Source organism: Eulemur rufifrons, chromosome 20 (assembly GCF_041146395.1).
Source record: "Eulemur rufifrons isolate Redbay chromosome 20, OSU_ERuf_1, whole genome shotgun sequence".
Taxonomy (NCBI): domain Eukaryota; kingdom Metazoa; phylum Chordata; class Mammalia; order Primates; family Lemuridae; genus Eulemur; species Eulemur rufifrons.
The window spans coordinates 25,414,984-25,431,277 of NC_091002.1; the positions used below are offsets into that span (position 1 = coordinate 25,414,984).

Below are 16,294 nucleotides of genomic sequence, written 5' to 3' on the forward strand. Positions count from 1 at the left end.
AAATATTTACATGGATTAAAAATATATACTGAGTTTATTAGTATCTACTGAAACTGAACATAGCTAACCATTCCACTCCTAGGTATACACACAACACAAATACGTATACACACACACCCAAAGACACACACAGGAATGTTCGCATCTGCATTGTTTGCAATGGCCTCACGCTGGAAGCCACCCATGTGCCCACCAATGGTAGGCAGAATGGTTTAATTGTGGCACAGTCACACAATGGAATACACGATGGCATTGAGAGTGAACGATCTGCAACTATACCCCCCAGTATAGATAAATCTCATGAACGAAAATTTGAGTAAAAGAAGGCAGACGCAAAAGAGCATACACGGTGTGATTCCATTTGTACGAAGTTCAAAAACAAGCAAAGCTAATCTGTGCCGTTAAAAGGATGGTGGTTGTGAAAAGGTAGTGCTGGGGAGGCCCCGGGGGAGCTTGTGCTCTCTTCCTCCATCTGAGTGCTGGTTACATGGATGTGTCCAGGTTTCGCAAGTTCATGAACCGTACACCATGATTTGTGTACTCTTCTGTGTGCAATATCTCAATAAGAATTTATAAGCTACAGCAATACATAAAACAACACTATGCATTTTACAAGAAATTCTGCATATTTAAGGACATATGTGGGGGCCGCCAGGCAAAAAAAATAAGGATATATATCAAAACCAGTAGAGAGGATTTCAGCCAGGTCAAAATTGAGTAGGGGTGGGGGAAAAGGAGAAAATAATACGAACCAGAAAGAAAGGGTTCTTGCAGACTAAATCATGGCCGCGTGCTATGAACTGAGAGGTGGGGTTAACTTAACCCTCTGTACTTTCGTGCATGAAAAATAGATGCAAATTTTAATTTAGAAAACTAGATAACCAAATGAACTATAGTGTTCATACACTATGGAATATTTTGCAGCCGTTAGAAAATAAGAGAGAGATCTGAATATACCAGTCAAGGCTGTCCAAGAGCAGAGCTGCGAAGTGCTAGGTTTGTGTGCCATGCCCTCCTGTCCTGCCACCTCAAAATAGTCCCTCAGGTTTTCTCTGGGTTCCTAGCCACGTCTTTAAATGCATATCGCAGTTCTGAAAAAACACACCCAAACCAGAGGGAACTGAGATGGGGAGTGGGGATCAAAAAGGAACTTTAGTCTTCTCTGTAATGCTTTCATTTTCGATAAGAAGAGTCTATTCATGGAATTTAAAATGAATGAATTTAGTATTAAAGGTAGTAGTAAAAGCTGGCTCAGAGAGGCCTGGAACATTCTGGGCTTTAGGGTCACTTAAGATTTTTCAAGTCAAGCCATGGGGCCATCTGTTGCTTGGTGAAAATCGAGGCGTGGGGAGTTGTGAGACAAGTCCCCACCCGGTGTCCCCATCTGGCTGCATGACCTTGGGAGGGTCCCATCCCCTTTCCTGACCTCAATGTCCTCATCTGCCCAATGGGAATCAGCTTTCTACATTACTCGGGGATGTGGGAGGATGAAGTGAGGGCATGAGGAGAATTGCATGAATGTAAGGGATTATTCTCTGGGTCAGGGGAGGTGAGGGCGCGGAGGCCTCTTCTCCACCTGCCAAGGGCACAAAGGAAGTGCAGGGAGAAGCCGGGGACCACCCAAGCGAGCAAACAGACCATCTGCTGGACAGGAGCACATTGTCAGCAGCTGGGGGGCTGGGCCTGGACTCCTCACAGGCCAGGGCCGGTAGAGCAGCCACCCAGGCTGTCGGAGAATCGGGACATTGACCCGGCCTCTCTGGCTGCTCTCTCCCAGCCCCAGTGCAGCCACAGCCTGTCACCTCCCCAGGCCTCCACCATCACCCTCCCATCTCCAACACATCAACACCCAATCCGACTGCACCACACTTGCACCTTCTAGTCCATCCCATCTCCAGAGCCAGACGGGGACACAGAGGGGGCTTTCACAAGGTCAGCCCAATCACGTTAGCGCTTGCTCAAAACCTTCCAGTGGGATCTGAGGACAAAAATCCAATCCCCTTACCTCAGTTGACAAGGCCCAGCATGGTCTGTGGCTCCCACTCCTCACTTTAAGAGCCTGGCCTCAGGGAGAGTCTGCCTTAGTTACAATTCCCGCTCTTGGACCGTCGCGTGGCTCACGACTGTAATCCTAGCACTTTGGGAGGCCAAGGTGGGAGGATCGCTTGAGGTCAGGAGTTCGAGACCAGCCTGAGCAAGAACGAGACCTCATCTCTACAGACAAAAAAGAGACAGAATTCTGTCTCTTCTCCTCATTCATTCAAAAATGTTTAGCAACCACCTACCATGGGCCAGGCAGTGTTCTAGAGGCTCAGGATACAACAGTGAACAAATGAAACAAAGATTCCTGCCCTCATGGAGCCTCTTTTCCAGCAGAGGGAGATTAACAACAACCACAATAAGAAAATTCCATAGCATGCTGGAAGGAGACAAAAGCTAAGAAAAAAAGAAAAGAAAAACTGAGCAGAGGAAATTGATCAGGAGTAGCAGGAGGGGCAGGGAGGACCCCACTGAGATGGTGACATTTAAGAGAAGACCTGTAGGAGGTGAAGGAGGGCCATGCAGACATCAGAGGAAAGCGCTGGCAGAGGGAGCCAGTGCAAGGGCCCTGAGGTGGGACCAGGCCCAGCTTGTTTGGGGAACAGCAAGGAGGTGGGAGATGACTCAGCAAGGCAGGACAGGTCATGTAGGGCCCTGTGGGACCCTGCAAGGAATTTGGCTTTTACTGAGTGAGATGGGAGTCTTGGAGGATTTTGATCATAAAAGAGTGGGGCTGGGGGCAGGACGGGGAAAGAGAGGAAGCTGAGCAGGGCTGTGTTCTCAGCCAAGCTGTGTGGATATGGCAGCTTCAGCCTGATCCCACAGGGGACTCTGGAGTGGGAGTTATACCTCGGAGCTATCCATGCACACCCCGCCCTCACCCCAGGCAAGGAAGATGGGCTTCCATCCCCCTGAGACCATGGGTAACAGCTCAGAGGGAGGGTGAACCCCCCAGAAGCCCCAGGAGCCTGACGGCTGTCCCCTCTAAGGAGAGATGGGGGTGCTAGCCATTGAATGGGGACCTGAGGGCAATGGGTAGGGCATCATTTTTGTTGGCTCCAGTCCCCTGGGCTTGGGGTGGCTAAAGATGGGGGGCATGCCCTGGTGGGACCAGACAGAGGTCTTCTGGTTAGAAAAGATGTAGGGATCACCCCACCCAGAGCTGGAATCTCCTCTGTAACACCCTGACCCTGTGGCAGTCCAGCCTCAACTTACCTACTTCTTGTGATGGGGAACTGGTTACCCTTGAGTTAACTCTGTGTGTCTTTGGATACTTTGGATTTTAGAAAGTAAAAAGTCCACTCATTCATTCCATAAGCACTGACCGAGCATTGTGTGCTGGGCCCCACTCCAGGTCCTGCAGATGCGACAGTGGACAGGACAGACAATGTCCTCGCCCTGAGGAGCTCACGACTAGAGAGGGAAATGTTTAGAGAAAAAAGGTGGCAGAGTAAGTGCAGAGACGAAGGGCACTCGGGGGCTGTGGGGGCCGGGAGGGGACTCTTGGCCCTTGAGAGGAGGTGACACTGAGCTGAAGAGTGGGGGCCATGTAGCAGTTACACAGGTATAAAGGTGTGGGAGAAAATTAAGCCAGGCTGATGGAGGAGTGTGTGCAAAGGCTCTGAGAGTCCCACCACTGGCCACCACCCCCACGGCTACCCCTTGATCCAGTGACCTTCCTGTCTTGCCTGGATAATTGTGGCAGCCTCCTCTTAGGTCTCCCACACATGGGCAAGGAAGCTGGGGTATGCAGTCACTAACTCCTCTCTTTTCTTGGTAGGAGCTCACGCTTGTGGGCATTAACTCACTGGTATTCCTCACTCAACCTGCATCCAGGAGCAGGGAGAAGCGGGAAGCCACCAACATACACAGCAGTGTCTGCAGGTGACCTCCTAATCAATTTTGGGTGGGACATCAACAGTGCCTTCCACAACCCTGTACGCTCAATGCCTTCTTCCGCTCCCTGACCTCATCTCCTACCCTCTCCCCCTTGCTCACTCTGTTCCCCCTACCCTGGCTGTTCCCTCTGCCTGGAACACTCATTCCCCAGATAACCACCTGGCTCACCCTCTCACCTCCTCCCCACCCCAGCTCAAGTGCCACCCGCTCAGGGAAGCCCGCTCTGACCACGTCATCTCCTCCATCATCCCCTCTCCACTTTGCCCTGTGCAATTTTTCTTTATAAGCATTCTTACCACCTGGCATGACACATTTACTTGTTTGTGTGTTGGTTGTCCCTCCCACCAGTCTGAGAGTTTCTGAGGGTAGGGACCACGTTTGGTTTTGCTCCTGGCAGAATCCCTATTACAGGGCCTGGGAAGTCAATAAATATTTGCTGGAACCTAAGTGATCTCCAAGAGCCTGTCAGGGTCTGACCATCTCAAAGTCTTAAGTACGACTATGACTCCCCCTCTAACACTTCCAGTGGCCAGGGGTGGCCTCTAAGGGCCAATCACCGCCAAGAAGCTGCTAATGTGGGAGCCTCTCTCAGCTCACTCCCATCCAGGACCACCTGACAGGGGTCAGAGGTCAACCCGGTCTAGCCCTCTTTGGGCGCTAAAGTGGAGGAGACGTAGCACAGGGGTTCAGGCCCCAGGATGCCTGGTGAGCCCTATTTCTCCTTTGGCGAATGGCCGCCTTTTCTTCACAGGGCCTGTGCCTGCGTTTCTGAACCAGAAGGTGTTTACACAAAACATCCTGGGTTTGGCGACAAATTCACCCTCAATGAGGAATCCTTAATGAATCTCCCTCCTTCCCCACACCAGGCGGCTGCAGGGAGAATTAGCTGACGGCAGCCAAATGCCAGGCAAAGAGGAGGTGCTGCTGGGGCTGGTGGGGCCACAGTGTGGGGAGGGTTTTTTTTAGGGCCCAGAGGCAGCTGTGCTATGGACACCAGAGCCCTTCCGCACCCTCCTAGCTTGCGATGTGATGAGGCACTGCCCTTTTCCTGGCCTCAGTCTGCACCTGTGAAATGGGGCAGTAATAATCTCTTCCACACAAATGCTGCTTTGAAATTCATGTAAGTAAGACAAGGAGTGTGAAAGGGCTTGGTTATAAGAGGTCAAAAGGGGAAAATAAAAAGCTGGGCTTGGCGGGGCAGGAGATCAGTGTTCTAGAATCAGTTCTGCCGTTGACTTTTCAAAGTCCTTGTCTGTTTCTGAACCTTGGTTTTTCCAACTATACAATGAGGGGTTTGGGCATGAAGATCTCTAGGGAGCCCTCTGGTTCAGATGGGCAGCCATTTTCCACCTGCCTTCCTCCTCTGAGAAGTCCTCCTGGTCCTACAGCCCACACTGACTTGCTTTTCTGAGCTGGCACTTCATTGCCCACTGCCCAGAGTCTTCAGCCTCTTCCTTAGGTCTAGGTCAACTACTCTGGACGTGGGCCCAACACCCATGGGCTCAAGCAAACACTGGCCAAACTGAATTAAAAATGATTCCTGCCTCCTTCTGACCCTGTGAGGAGACAATGGGGGGAGGATTTTTATTCATTCCCCATTTTACAATTTGAAAACTGAAGGTGTCAGAGGTTAAATATAAGTCACACTGCCACATGGGCCTTCTTGGTGTTCCTAAACAGGTGAAGAATGATTTCTATTTCTCCACTACCAATCACTATGTGATTATTTGTTTTGTCATTAATTGTCGTTGTTTTCCACTAGGATGAAGTTCCATGAGGGCAGGGATTTTGTTTTGTTCACTGCTGCATCCTCAGCACCTAAAACTGCCTGGCACGTAGTAGGTGCTCAAGAAATATATGAGGGGCGGGAGGAGGGGGCAAGAAGCCCCGTTGCGGACTGTGCTTTCTGGGCCTGCAGGGGGCGCGCTAGACACGCCTCCAAAGCTAGGCCCCGCCTCTCGCTTCCGGCTGTCGCGTGTGCGTTGGAACCTGCCAGCCACCGTCCTTCTTTCAATTGCGCAGGCGCGCCGGAAGCGCTATCAGAGCGGCGCTTGCGCGGTGGAAGCCGGAGCGGGGCCGGAGCGGAGCTTGAGCTGGGTGGCGTGAGAGCCGCAGCCGCAGTTGGTGGGCGCCATGCTGTCACCGGAGGCGGAGCGGGTGCTGCAGTACCTGGTCGAGGTGGAGGAGCTGGCCGAGGAGGTGCTGGCGGACAAGCGGCAGGTAGGAGAACCGTCCTCGGCGCTGGGGCCTGGCGGCGAGCCGTAGGGAAGTGCGCGGGGTCGCAGTGAGTTGACCTGGGCTGGTGGTTTAACGGCTCTGAGACGACAGACGTGGGGCATTTGTGGGATAACTTGGGTCAAACGCTTGACGCTACGCAGCGCGTCACTTTTTCGGCAGGTATTAAGTGAGCGCCTGCTCTGTGCTGGGTATTCCCTCTCCATCCTTTCTCTGCCCCTTACCTTGCTCTTCGGATCCCGACCCTGGGCATCTGTTTCAAAATGCAGTTCCCGGGCTCCTTCATTGATCTGGATGCACCGGCCAGGCAAGGCCCTCGGGGGAGAAGAGGAACAGAAAAGAGGCCCGAGGGGCCTTGTAATTAGGCAGGGGTGAGGACGTGGGGGGAGGTGGGGCTCTGTTTATGGAGGACCTTGTAGAGTGTTTGGGTCAGGTTCTAATTTAAGTGCCAAGTCTTTGAAGGGAATTCATGAGGGAGGGAAGGGAAAGGAGGGTGATGTAATTGCATTGAGGTTTTGAAAGGATTCCTCTGGCTGCTGGGCGGAGGCAGAGAGATGGGTGAGGGGCCATTGCCATGGTCCAGATGAGAGATGGGTTTGGATCACGTGGTGGTGATGGAGAGAAGTGAATGGGTCAGAAATATATTTTGGAGATGGACTTAGTATGTTGTGATAATGGTTACATAAAGGGGTGAGGGAGCAGGAGTCAAGAATGATTCATGACTCTCTGTCATCTCCAGGTACAATGCTGGGGTGGTCAGTCAGGTACTGAGAGGGGGAAGAGCCTATCAAATGAAATACTGGGTTACGATGTGCTGCTGGGAATCGTAGGAGCAGTTAAGGTTTATCAAGTACCTGTCGTGTGTTAACTCATTTAGTTTCTGGTTCAATAACCTGTGTGAGGTAGGTACTGTTTCTATCTCTGCTTTTCAGAGGAGTGAATAGGGAGGTGAAATTACACAGCTTATAGCTGGCAGCAGGGTTCAAACCTGGGCATTCCAGCTACAGAGCCAGCACTCTCAAGCCTCATTCCGTGCTGCCTCCTCACTTCCTTAGTAGTTATTGTGTTGCTGTCTCCATCTCAGTGCCCCTACCTCTGCTGTTCCAGTCTTGTGTTGTTGGGTTTTTCATAATACTAGGTCAGAGTCACCTGGAGAAGTTTGTTCAAAAATAGAGCTTCTTAGGCCTATTTAACCGCAGTGTGTAGGGAAGGAGTTTCCACTTTCCCAGCAATTCTGATGTGCCCTAAAGTTTGAGTAGATCATACAAAATCACGCATTTAGTCAGCAGACATTTTCGCAGCACCTTCTCTGGGGGAAAAGCACCTGCACAAAACATTGTCTTTAAGGACTCGGAAGCTGAGTGGCAGAAGAAATAGATTCACACATCAGTCCATTTTAGGTAGGACCTTGGAAGTAACCTAGGAATGATGCCTTGCCTCTTCAACCCCTTGTCTGTCGAGAGGTGACAGGCTGGGGCAAGAGGCTGCTGATTTTCTTCCTGCCTCTGTGGTTTTCAGATTGTGGACCTGGACACTAAAAGGAATCAGAACCGAGAGGGCCTGAGGGCCCTGCAGAAGGATCTCAGCCTCTCTGGTAAGTTGAAACTTCCCCACTGCAGCCCCGGCGACCTGTTGTTCAATCACTTGTCCCTGATAGAGACCAGGCAGGAGGCCACAGATGTGTGACTCAGCCTTGTGGGAAACTGAAACAGCCCGTGGAGATGGGGGAGCAAATGTCGCAGGTCTGACACAGACTGTGGCTCGGGATTTCAGCTGCTCACTTCTGTGACAGGCTGTTAGTTCCCAGCTCCTTGACGATGACAGACGCTGAGAGAGTGCTGGGGGTATATAAAAACGACACTTCCTTCCCTTGTGCTCTTCAGATGAGAAAAACAGTGTAAAATAGATAATTGAAAACTGAGAAAGCTACAGATGGAATTGGACTTGGGGTAGGTGTTGGGTGTTGAGAATATCCAGGAGATGCCATTTACATGAGGCCAAGTGTCTGTGGCAGAGCAAGCACGTGGGGAGAGTGAGCATGGCTGGAGAGAGTGGCAGAGACCAGGAGAGAGTGGCAGAGACCAGGCCGTAATGAAGGGCCTTGAGGGCCAAAAGAAAGTTTGTATTTTGTTGAGAGTTTGTATTTTATTGAGAGTGCACCGAAATGTGTGCAATCTTCTAGTTGCTTCTGACCTTACTGGAGTAAAATCCAGAGTCCTGCAAGACTTTACGTAACCCAGCCCCCCATGAACACTCCAATATCACCTTCTCTATTCCCCCCGACTCATGACTCCACCCTCACTGGTCTCCTTACTGTTCCTAACACCTCAGGCACACTGCTGATCTTTGCTGTTCCCTGTTTCCTCCGTCTTGCTCACACTCTCACCTTCTTTGGGTCTCTGCCCAGATATCACGTAATCAGTGAGGTCTTCTCAGCCTCCCTGGTATAAGCAGTAAGTTCCTCCCCGACTTTAGCATTCCCTATTCCCTCTTAGCCTGCCTTGTTTTTATCTGCAGCTCTTATCAGGGTCTGACAAATCATATCTTTGTTTATTTATTCGCTTTCTTCCTCTATAATATAAACTCCACGAGGGCAGGAACTTTGTCTTTTTCTGCTGTGTTCTCAGCATCTAAAACAATCCCCAGCAGACAGTAGGTGCTCAATAAAATACTTGCTGAAAGCATGACCATTTGCTCTTTCAGAAGATGTGATGGTTTGCTTCGGGAACATGTTCATCAAGATGCCTCACCCTCAGACAAAGGAGATGATTGAGAAAGGTAAGGCCTCCCGGGGTCGGTCAGGGATATGGCTGCCTCTGTCACCGCTTTGGTCTTAAACCAGAACTGAGAGTCAGGCTTTGGGCAGCTTGTTGAGAGGTGACTGTGTTGCAGGGTTCAGACTGATGTGGGTTTTAATCCCAGCTCTGCCACTGTGGGTTATTTTGCCATCTCTACAAGGGGGATGTGTTTACGTAGCACAGTTGCTGTGAAGTTGAGATAAAACAGTATGTACGCCTAGCATAGTACTTGTTTATCGGTGAGGAACGAGTTGGGCTGCAAATAACAGAAAACCTGAAAAATTGAGGCTTAAGGACATAGGGTTCTATTTTTCTCATGTAAGGAGGGTCCAGAAGTGTGCAGTCCAAGTGTGCCCCAGCAGTGGCACCTTAGCATATTCCCAAAGTTAGTGTCATCATGCAGGCCTCATGTCCTCGTCCCAGGCTAGAAGAAAGGCAAAAGGCTTTCTCCACATATGGCCTTGCCTTTTGTTTTGGCAATAAGGCCATCCTCCCTGGGACTTCCTGCCAACATCCCATTGGCCAGAAATAAGTCACATGGCCACCATGGCTGCAAAGGAGCCTGGGAGAGCGAGCTTTTCTTTTTTCACATCACCTGCAAAAGAGACTGGGTTTGAAAATGCAGGTTTGGGGAGAGTGAACCTATAGGGTCTGCGTGTATTCAAAATTCCAGAGCCAGGATCTTGGAAGTTCTTTGGAGAAACTTCATAAGAGCAAAAAAAGTCAGGCTGCCAGTGGGTCCTTGGCTGGGAAGGGGACAGGTCGTGCATATTTTCTCTTTATACCCTTGAAAACATGGCCAAGAGGACCAGGAGGGTTGCCTCAGTTCCGGAAGACAGGGTATCTCCATACATCTTGAAATCAAAACGTTAGCAGGGGAAACTAGATCCAGCCTGCAGAAGTTTCTTGCTGTTCTATTGAAAAATACACACTGATATTATGTGGTTGTAAAATTAAAAGTTGTCATTGTGCTTGGCCGTGGGCTAAAGCTGCTCGGACTAAGCTTTCAGAGGGGGTCACCAGCCTGGGTTGAGGTTGTGGACTTTGGCTCTGTTGGCCCACAAATGTGGTTTTGTCGTTGTACCTAGAGGGGTTCTGGAACATCATCAGGGTTTTCAGGGATTGACACAGGCTAAACAACCTCATGAGGCACTGGGGTTACTCATTTACAGTGAGAAATAGAACCACTGCCCAGGCTGCAAGGCTTGGCCAGTCAGGGCCTCTCCCCATCACAAAGAATGAAAGTCTGTGGGGAAGACAGACTAGCCAGAATGTCATTTGAGAGCAGGTGGAATTGGCTGGGTGACCTTAGTTGACTGATCACCAAGCTTCGATAACTGTCTCTGTCATCATGCCAACTCTTCGCAGGGGCTGTCCGTGACTCTCGGAAACCTTTTCTGTTTACAGTGGCTAATTAGGTTAAGCTTGAGCATTAGGCTCTCCCATTGGTTATTTAGGTCACATGTTTCCACACACGCACTTTTCTAAAAACTCCTTAGCTTGATGTACTTGGGTTTGTAAAATTCCTCAGCAATCCATTTTCCAGCCATCTAGATTGGGCCAGGTCTATAGGTGCTTCATTTTGTTTTGCATTTGATTTTTCCATACATCCCGAATTTAGAAGGTGGTCTAAATCCTGGTGTTGCCTTCCCCATCCACTGACCACAACAGGTCAGTGACCTGGAAGTCAGGGGACTAGTGTATCCTGGCCGGCTGAGTGGTCTTGGGCAGGTCATGTCCTTTCTATCCTTTAGTCCTTCCTCCATTGGTCTCTGAGGTCCCCTTGTCCTTCCCGAATGCTAAGTGCCCTTGCTCTCAAGGGGGATGGGGAAGCTGGTGTCTGTACTCCCTGGGTCAGTCAGACTATGGTATAACCTCATCCTCTCTTTGCCCACCTCATTTTTTCAGATCAGGAACATCTGGATAAAGAAATAGACAAGCTCCGGAAACAACTTAAAGTGAAGGTTAACCGCCTCTTTGAGGCCCAAGGTATGGGATATGGGCCTGGGGGGGACTGCAAACCAGGAGGCAGAGAGCCATCAGCACGGACTTCGCAGGGCAGGGGTGGGAAGCCCCTTAGAGGCGGGCAGTGGCCTGGGCAGCACATGAGTGGCACTGGAGGTACGGGGAGTGGCTGTTTGTAGCTGCCCAGAGACAGAATGGGCATGGAGATTTGTAGCATCTTATTCTTGTCACAGCTTCTTTGCCAGGTCCCAGGAACTGTCTGGGGTGGGGACCAGGATAGCTCTGACTGAGGAAACTCAGAAGGCTTCAGTCAGGTGGTGAAGGTCAGAGCTGAAATTCTGGATAAACCCAAGCACTCCAGATTGGTCACAGGTGTGGCAAAAATCTGGGGGGCTCTGGGCAGCAGAGCCAGGACTTAGGGGGTTCATGGTGAGCCAGGAGTGGGTAGTGATACCTCATCTGGTGCATTGCAGAATTTGAGACCCATCCCTGTCAACCTCGAGGCCGGGTCTGGCAGCGTTAATGCAGCGTCAGCCCCTTTCCTGGGCCTGACTCCAGAGCCAGCAGGAGCCCGACTTGCTGACGGATTGTCTTCTTCCCTAGGCAAACCGGAGCTGAAGGGTTTTAACCTGACCCCCCTCAACCAGGATGAGCTTAAAGCTCTCAAGATCATCCTGAAAGGATGAGACTCAAGAAGCAAGATGGGGGACCGACGACCAGCATCCCCCCTGGGGTCATGGAGGACCCAGGACCTTCTACGCTTGAAACCTACAAGGACAGCATCTGCCCTGTACAGGGACGGGCATCAGGAATCTGGCCATGACTCCTGTACGAAGCCTCTTTGTGTGTAGTGCTTGGCTGCTCTGTGATGGCGGGAGGGAAGCCTCGGCCTGCCGGTGTCTGCCGGACCTGACCGGACCTGACCGCCAGGACTCCGTGCACACAAGACCTATTGACGGCCCGTGGGGCAGTGCCTGCGGGGGCGTGAGAATGGCTGCAACAGGCACTTCTCAACAATGGCCTGCTGTTCACAGGGTCCGGCAGGGGAGAATGGAGAGGGGAGAGCGGGATGTCATCCCAGCGTCCCTCTCGGAAAAGAGGAGAGATGTTTTCAGGCAGGTGTAGCGGAATTGGAACAAGGCAGGAAGCTCACGAGTGGTTTGTGAATGACGGACAGACTCTTGGTGCCTTGCGTTCACCACAGCCGTCCGTGGGGCAGACACACATGTCCCCCACTGCCTCCAGTTTCGCCCTTTCTTCCTGCTTGCTTCAGGGAGTGCGTACTGCTTATCAGCCCCTGTGGTCCTCTTTAGTCGGGAGGGCCTCGCGGAGCCCTGCACCAGGGGTGGGGGAGTGGGGCCGCCGCTTAACATGCTACACGTGTCTGGCGTGCCCCTCCAGCACCTCCGAAAGCGGGGCCTGGCCAGCGCCGCTCAGAGTCCCGTCTGCCTCAGTGGTCTGAGGTCCTAGTGTGAATGTGCCGTGAGGACAGAACTGTCCTTTGTGTTCCTTGAGGTCTCAATAAACGTTAGCTGAATGAATGAATAGCAGCTTCTGGTCTTCACTTCGATGAGGGCACACCGCTCCTTTGAGATTGCCACCGCTGAAGGGGAGGCGGTTCTTGCCTTGAAATGAACTGGGATTAGACAGGCAGGTGACAAGTGGCGGCGTGCTAAGGGCACACCTCGCCTGTTCCCCGTGCTCCATTTGGCTCTGGCCGATAGTTATATAGGAACACAGACTGCTATGGCCAGCTCTTAAGGTTTTTTTCAAGAGAAACTAGAAATTTGGATTGTTAAGTTGAATCTGCTATCTTTTAAATAATGCTGACTAATTGAGAAAATGTTTAAAAATGTGAGTGTTGGTCAAATAAAGCACCTTACATAAGCCAAATTTGGCCCAGGCCTCCAGGTTTGCAGCCTCTTGAGTTCTGCAGAAGTTTCTGTGTGTTTTCCCCATGATAGCCCTAAGAAGTAGGGAGGTGGAATTGGAAACAAACTAAATGCCCATCCACAAGGGACTAGTTAAAGGAATCAATAGCTCCAGATAGTGGAATGCCACACATCTATAATTGAGAATAAGGGACAAGCTCCAAGATACATTCAGTGAGAAAAGCAAGGGGCAAAACAGGTGTCTTAAAGCTCATCGTTTGTGTATGAACACTATGAGGTTCCCTCAGAGCAACTGTGGGCTTGGGGCACAAGGCGGGGAGGAAAGGAGATGTCACCCTATATACTTTTGTGAATTAAGGATTTTAAACCATATGAATATATTGCTTATTTTAAAATGTAAATTAAGTAGGAAGTTGCAAAATTCACCTTGGTGTAGATACTCTTCGGTATGACTGCCTGGCTCACGATTTCACTATCGGGATGTTGCCCCTGACCACCTGGCTGAGCGGTTGCTAGCCCAAAGAGAGGGGCTAGCTCTCTTATGGAAATACGGAACCTGCAGCCCGTGCCTGGGGATGTCCTTGCTTCGTCACAAGGGTGGAGGGAAGAAGTCCTCAAGCTCTGGAGGCAGAAGGTCCAGAGTAGCTTGGCTTCTGGCCTTCCTAAAGCTGGCTCGTTTCACTTCTTGGATTTGCCAGTATTTTCTTTCTGAAAACCTTCCCTTTGGGCCTAAGATGGGCTGTCAGATTCTGCCATTTGTAGCCAGAATAACTGCCCTGAAGCAAGGAGAGTGAGGGAGTAGGCACCCCATGGAGCCATTAGCTCATCAGCCTACCCTTGTTGCAACCTCCTCTCCTCCCTTTTTTTAAGAAACAAGGTCTCATTCTGTCACCCAGGCTGGAGGGCAGTGGTGCGATCATAGCTCACTGCTGCCTCGAACTGGGCTCAAGTGATCCTCCTGCCTCAGCCTCTTGAGTAGCTGGGACGATAGGTGGGCACCACCACGCCTGGCCCCTGCAACCTCTCTTAAACCAAGAGGAGGCTTAGAAATGTAGGAATGTGAAAAATGCAGAAATATTTACTTGGACCCAACTCCCCAAGTGATCTTGCCCACGAGCGCAAGGCTTTCTGGTTTAAAAAGCTTACCTTCCAACCTCAAACAGGAAGGGCCTGAGAGGCACGCAGGTCACCAGCTGACTTAGATAAATGCATCATTGCAGAGACCCCCACTAAGCAGCTTCCTGATCCTCACCTTGTCCACCTAAGAATGGGGACGCTGTGGCCCACTGGTTTTCAAATGGTGGCCGGGGAGCCCCATGGGTTCCCCTGATGTGCAAGGAGGACAGGATGTGTTTAGGGCTCAGCACTTCCCCAGACTCCCAGTAAACACACAATCTAGTAACTGCTTTGCAAGCACAGCTTAAAGACAAGTTCCTTAGCCTCTGAACTCTTGCTCCTGAAGGACCCTTTCAGCACTGACCTGAGAGACGTCCTAGTATCAAAGCCAGGAGCACTCGGCTGCAGCCAACAGTATCCTCTGAGCCAGGCCTGTGCTCATTTATTAGGTGTGATCCCTCTGGGGTAGCAGAACTTGCTGCCTTTGTCCTCTTTTGGCCCAATAGCCAAGCCAATCTGTCAAGGTTAAAACCCACCCAGTCCTGGGGATTGGCTGTCTCTTGGTGCAAAGATGCCCAGGGACGGGGTGGAGGTATCCAGGGGCCAATCCAAGCAGCAAGCAGCAGCTGCTGAGCCAGCGAAGCTGCTGCCAGGCCGGCGGGAGGGAGGCGAATGCTGTGAGGTGCTGCTGTGCTGGAATCTGGGGGTGGGGAGAGGCTTGGGTGCCACCTCCCAGGGCCGCTTTCCTCCCAGTAGCCGGGGATCAACTGGAATTTTTCTTCTGGACTTGAAGGGAGCAGAACAGCTGCCGCAGCTGCTTTTTCCGATCGTTGACACAGCCTGGAAGGGAAGGGGTATTGGCTGGGATGACCTATCCTTTGAGGAGTGGAGAGGCCTGTGCCGCCATTACCTGGTGGGAGCAGGGGCCAGCAGGGGCCAGCAGGAGCCCTGCAGCTGTGCGTGGCCCGTGGCTTGCATCCTGGCTCCGTGCCTGGACTGCATGGCCCTGGAGCAGGTCATTTGCCCTTGTGAGCATCAGTTCTCTCGTCTGTAACCAGGATACTTCCTGCCTTATGGAGGGAGCATGAGGACTCATCAACAAGGGCTAACATTGGTTGGGGGATTCTCTGAAACTGGGGACTGCTTTGGGTGCTGAATACAGAGGAACTTGTTGAGCCCTCTTGGGAATGATGTGTACAAGGGAGAACGGGCTCGGAGAGGTTAAGTCATCTGAACCCAGGCTACCAGGTGCCAGAGCCACACCCTTAACCACGACTGCACCCTGCCTTTCCTCCTGGCTTTGCTCAGCGAAAACGCATTTAAAGCACAGTGCCTGGTACCTAATAGGTGCCCAGTAATGTCAGCTCTCTTCTATTACCCAGCCACGTGCCAGGCACCATTGGCTAAGAGATGCATTTTCCCCACAAGTGGCCCCTGGTCTCACGGAAGCGTGTCCCCGGCAGGCCATGCCCAGGGGCTGCCTTGAGCCGCTGGGACGCCGCCTCTCGCAGCACGTTCACACGTTCAGTGTTAACCTGTTTGCTGCCTGCTGTCAGAGCTGATCCTTGAGGCAGCTCCACGGTCACTTAATATTGTGCCAGGCACATTGATGGCACTCAAAACTGCTGCTTGAATGACAGAATCTCTGTGTCCACAGTACTGACCTGGAAGTGTCTGCCGTCTTTCCTAGCACCCCAAGCCCCGTCCCTGCTTCCTAGGCACTCCCCAGCCATCAGGGCTCCACTGAGCGGGCCGCCCACTCTGTGCATCCTCAGGGTTTCCCAAAGCGGGTTCCATGGAGCCCTGGCTGTAACTGTCTCTGGCTCAGCCATAACTCCTAAGTCTTTGTGTCCAGTGCAAACCTCTTCCGGGCGTTCTAGAATCATCTCTGAGTAATCTGCTGATGGCTGCAACAATTCCATTCCTATATGCACACCTCTCTGCAAGGTGACTTTGCCGTTTTTCTCATCAAGAGGTACAGTCTATTTCCTTATCCGGTGACTGGGCTGGACTAGCAAATTGCCTTGATTAATGGATTATAGCAGAATGACATTATGAGACTTCTGAGCCTAGGCCTCAGAGGGTTTTGCAATGTCTGTTCTCACCTTCTTGGAACCCTGAGTCTACTGCTGGAAGAAGCCAGGGCTAGACGGTTGCAGGATGCGGGGCCACGTGGAACGAGAGGCCCAGCTGACAGCCAGTATCAACCCTCACACGTGTGAAAGAGGCTATCCTAGGCCATCAAGTCTCAGTAAATCTGCCGGGTGCCTGCAGCCCTGTGAGTGACCCCAGGAGAGACCTGAAGAATCATGAGCAAATAAAATAGTCGTTTTAAGCTGCTAGGTTTGA

At 51.4% G+C, this 16,294-nt stretch overlaps 2 protein-coding genes across 2 annotated transcripts in view; one reads left to right on the forward strand and one right to left on the reverse strand.

The window, feature by feature from the left end:
* Positions 1–6,019: 6,019 nt before the first annotated feature.
* On the forward strand, positions 6,020–12,522 carry PDRG1 (p53 and DNA damage regulated 1). The gene is made up of 5 exons (XM_069495510.1): positions 6,020–6,159; positions 7,693–7,768; positions 8,878–8,952; positions 10,881–10,961; positions 11,541–12,522. The coding sequence occupies exons 1-5, from the start codon at positions 6,073–6,075 to the stop codon at positions 11,621–11,623; spliced, it is 402 nt and encodes a 133-aa protein (XP_069351611.1). The 5' UTR covers positions 6,020–6,072; the 3' UTR covers positions 11,624–12,522.
* Positions 12,523–14,668: 2,146 nt separating this feature from the next.
* Positions 14,669–16,294, reverse strand: part of TTLL9 (tubulin tyrosine ligase like 9) — a 44,534-nt gene continuing 42,908 nt past the window's right edge. The window contains exon 13 of the mRNA XM_069496010.1: positions 14,669–14,785. Coding sequence (XP_069352111.1) covers positions 14,709–14,785 — 77 coding nt within the window. The 3' untranslated portion in view covers positions 14,669–14,708. The remainder of the gene's footprint in view (positions 14,786–16,294) is intronic.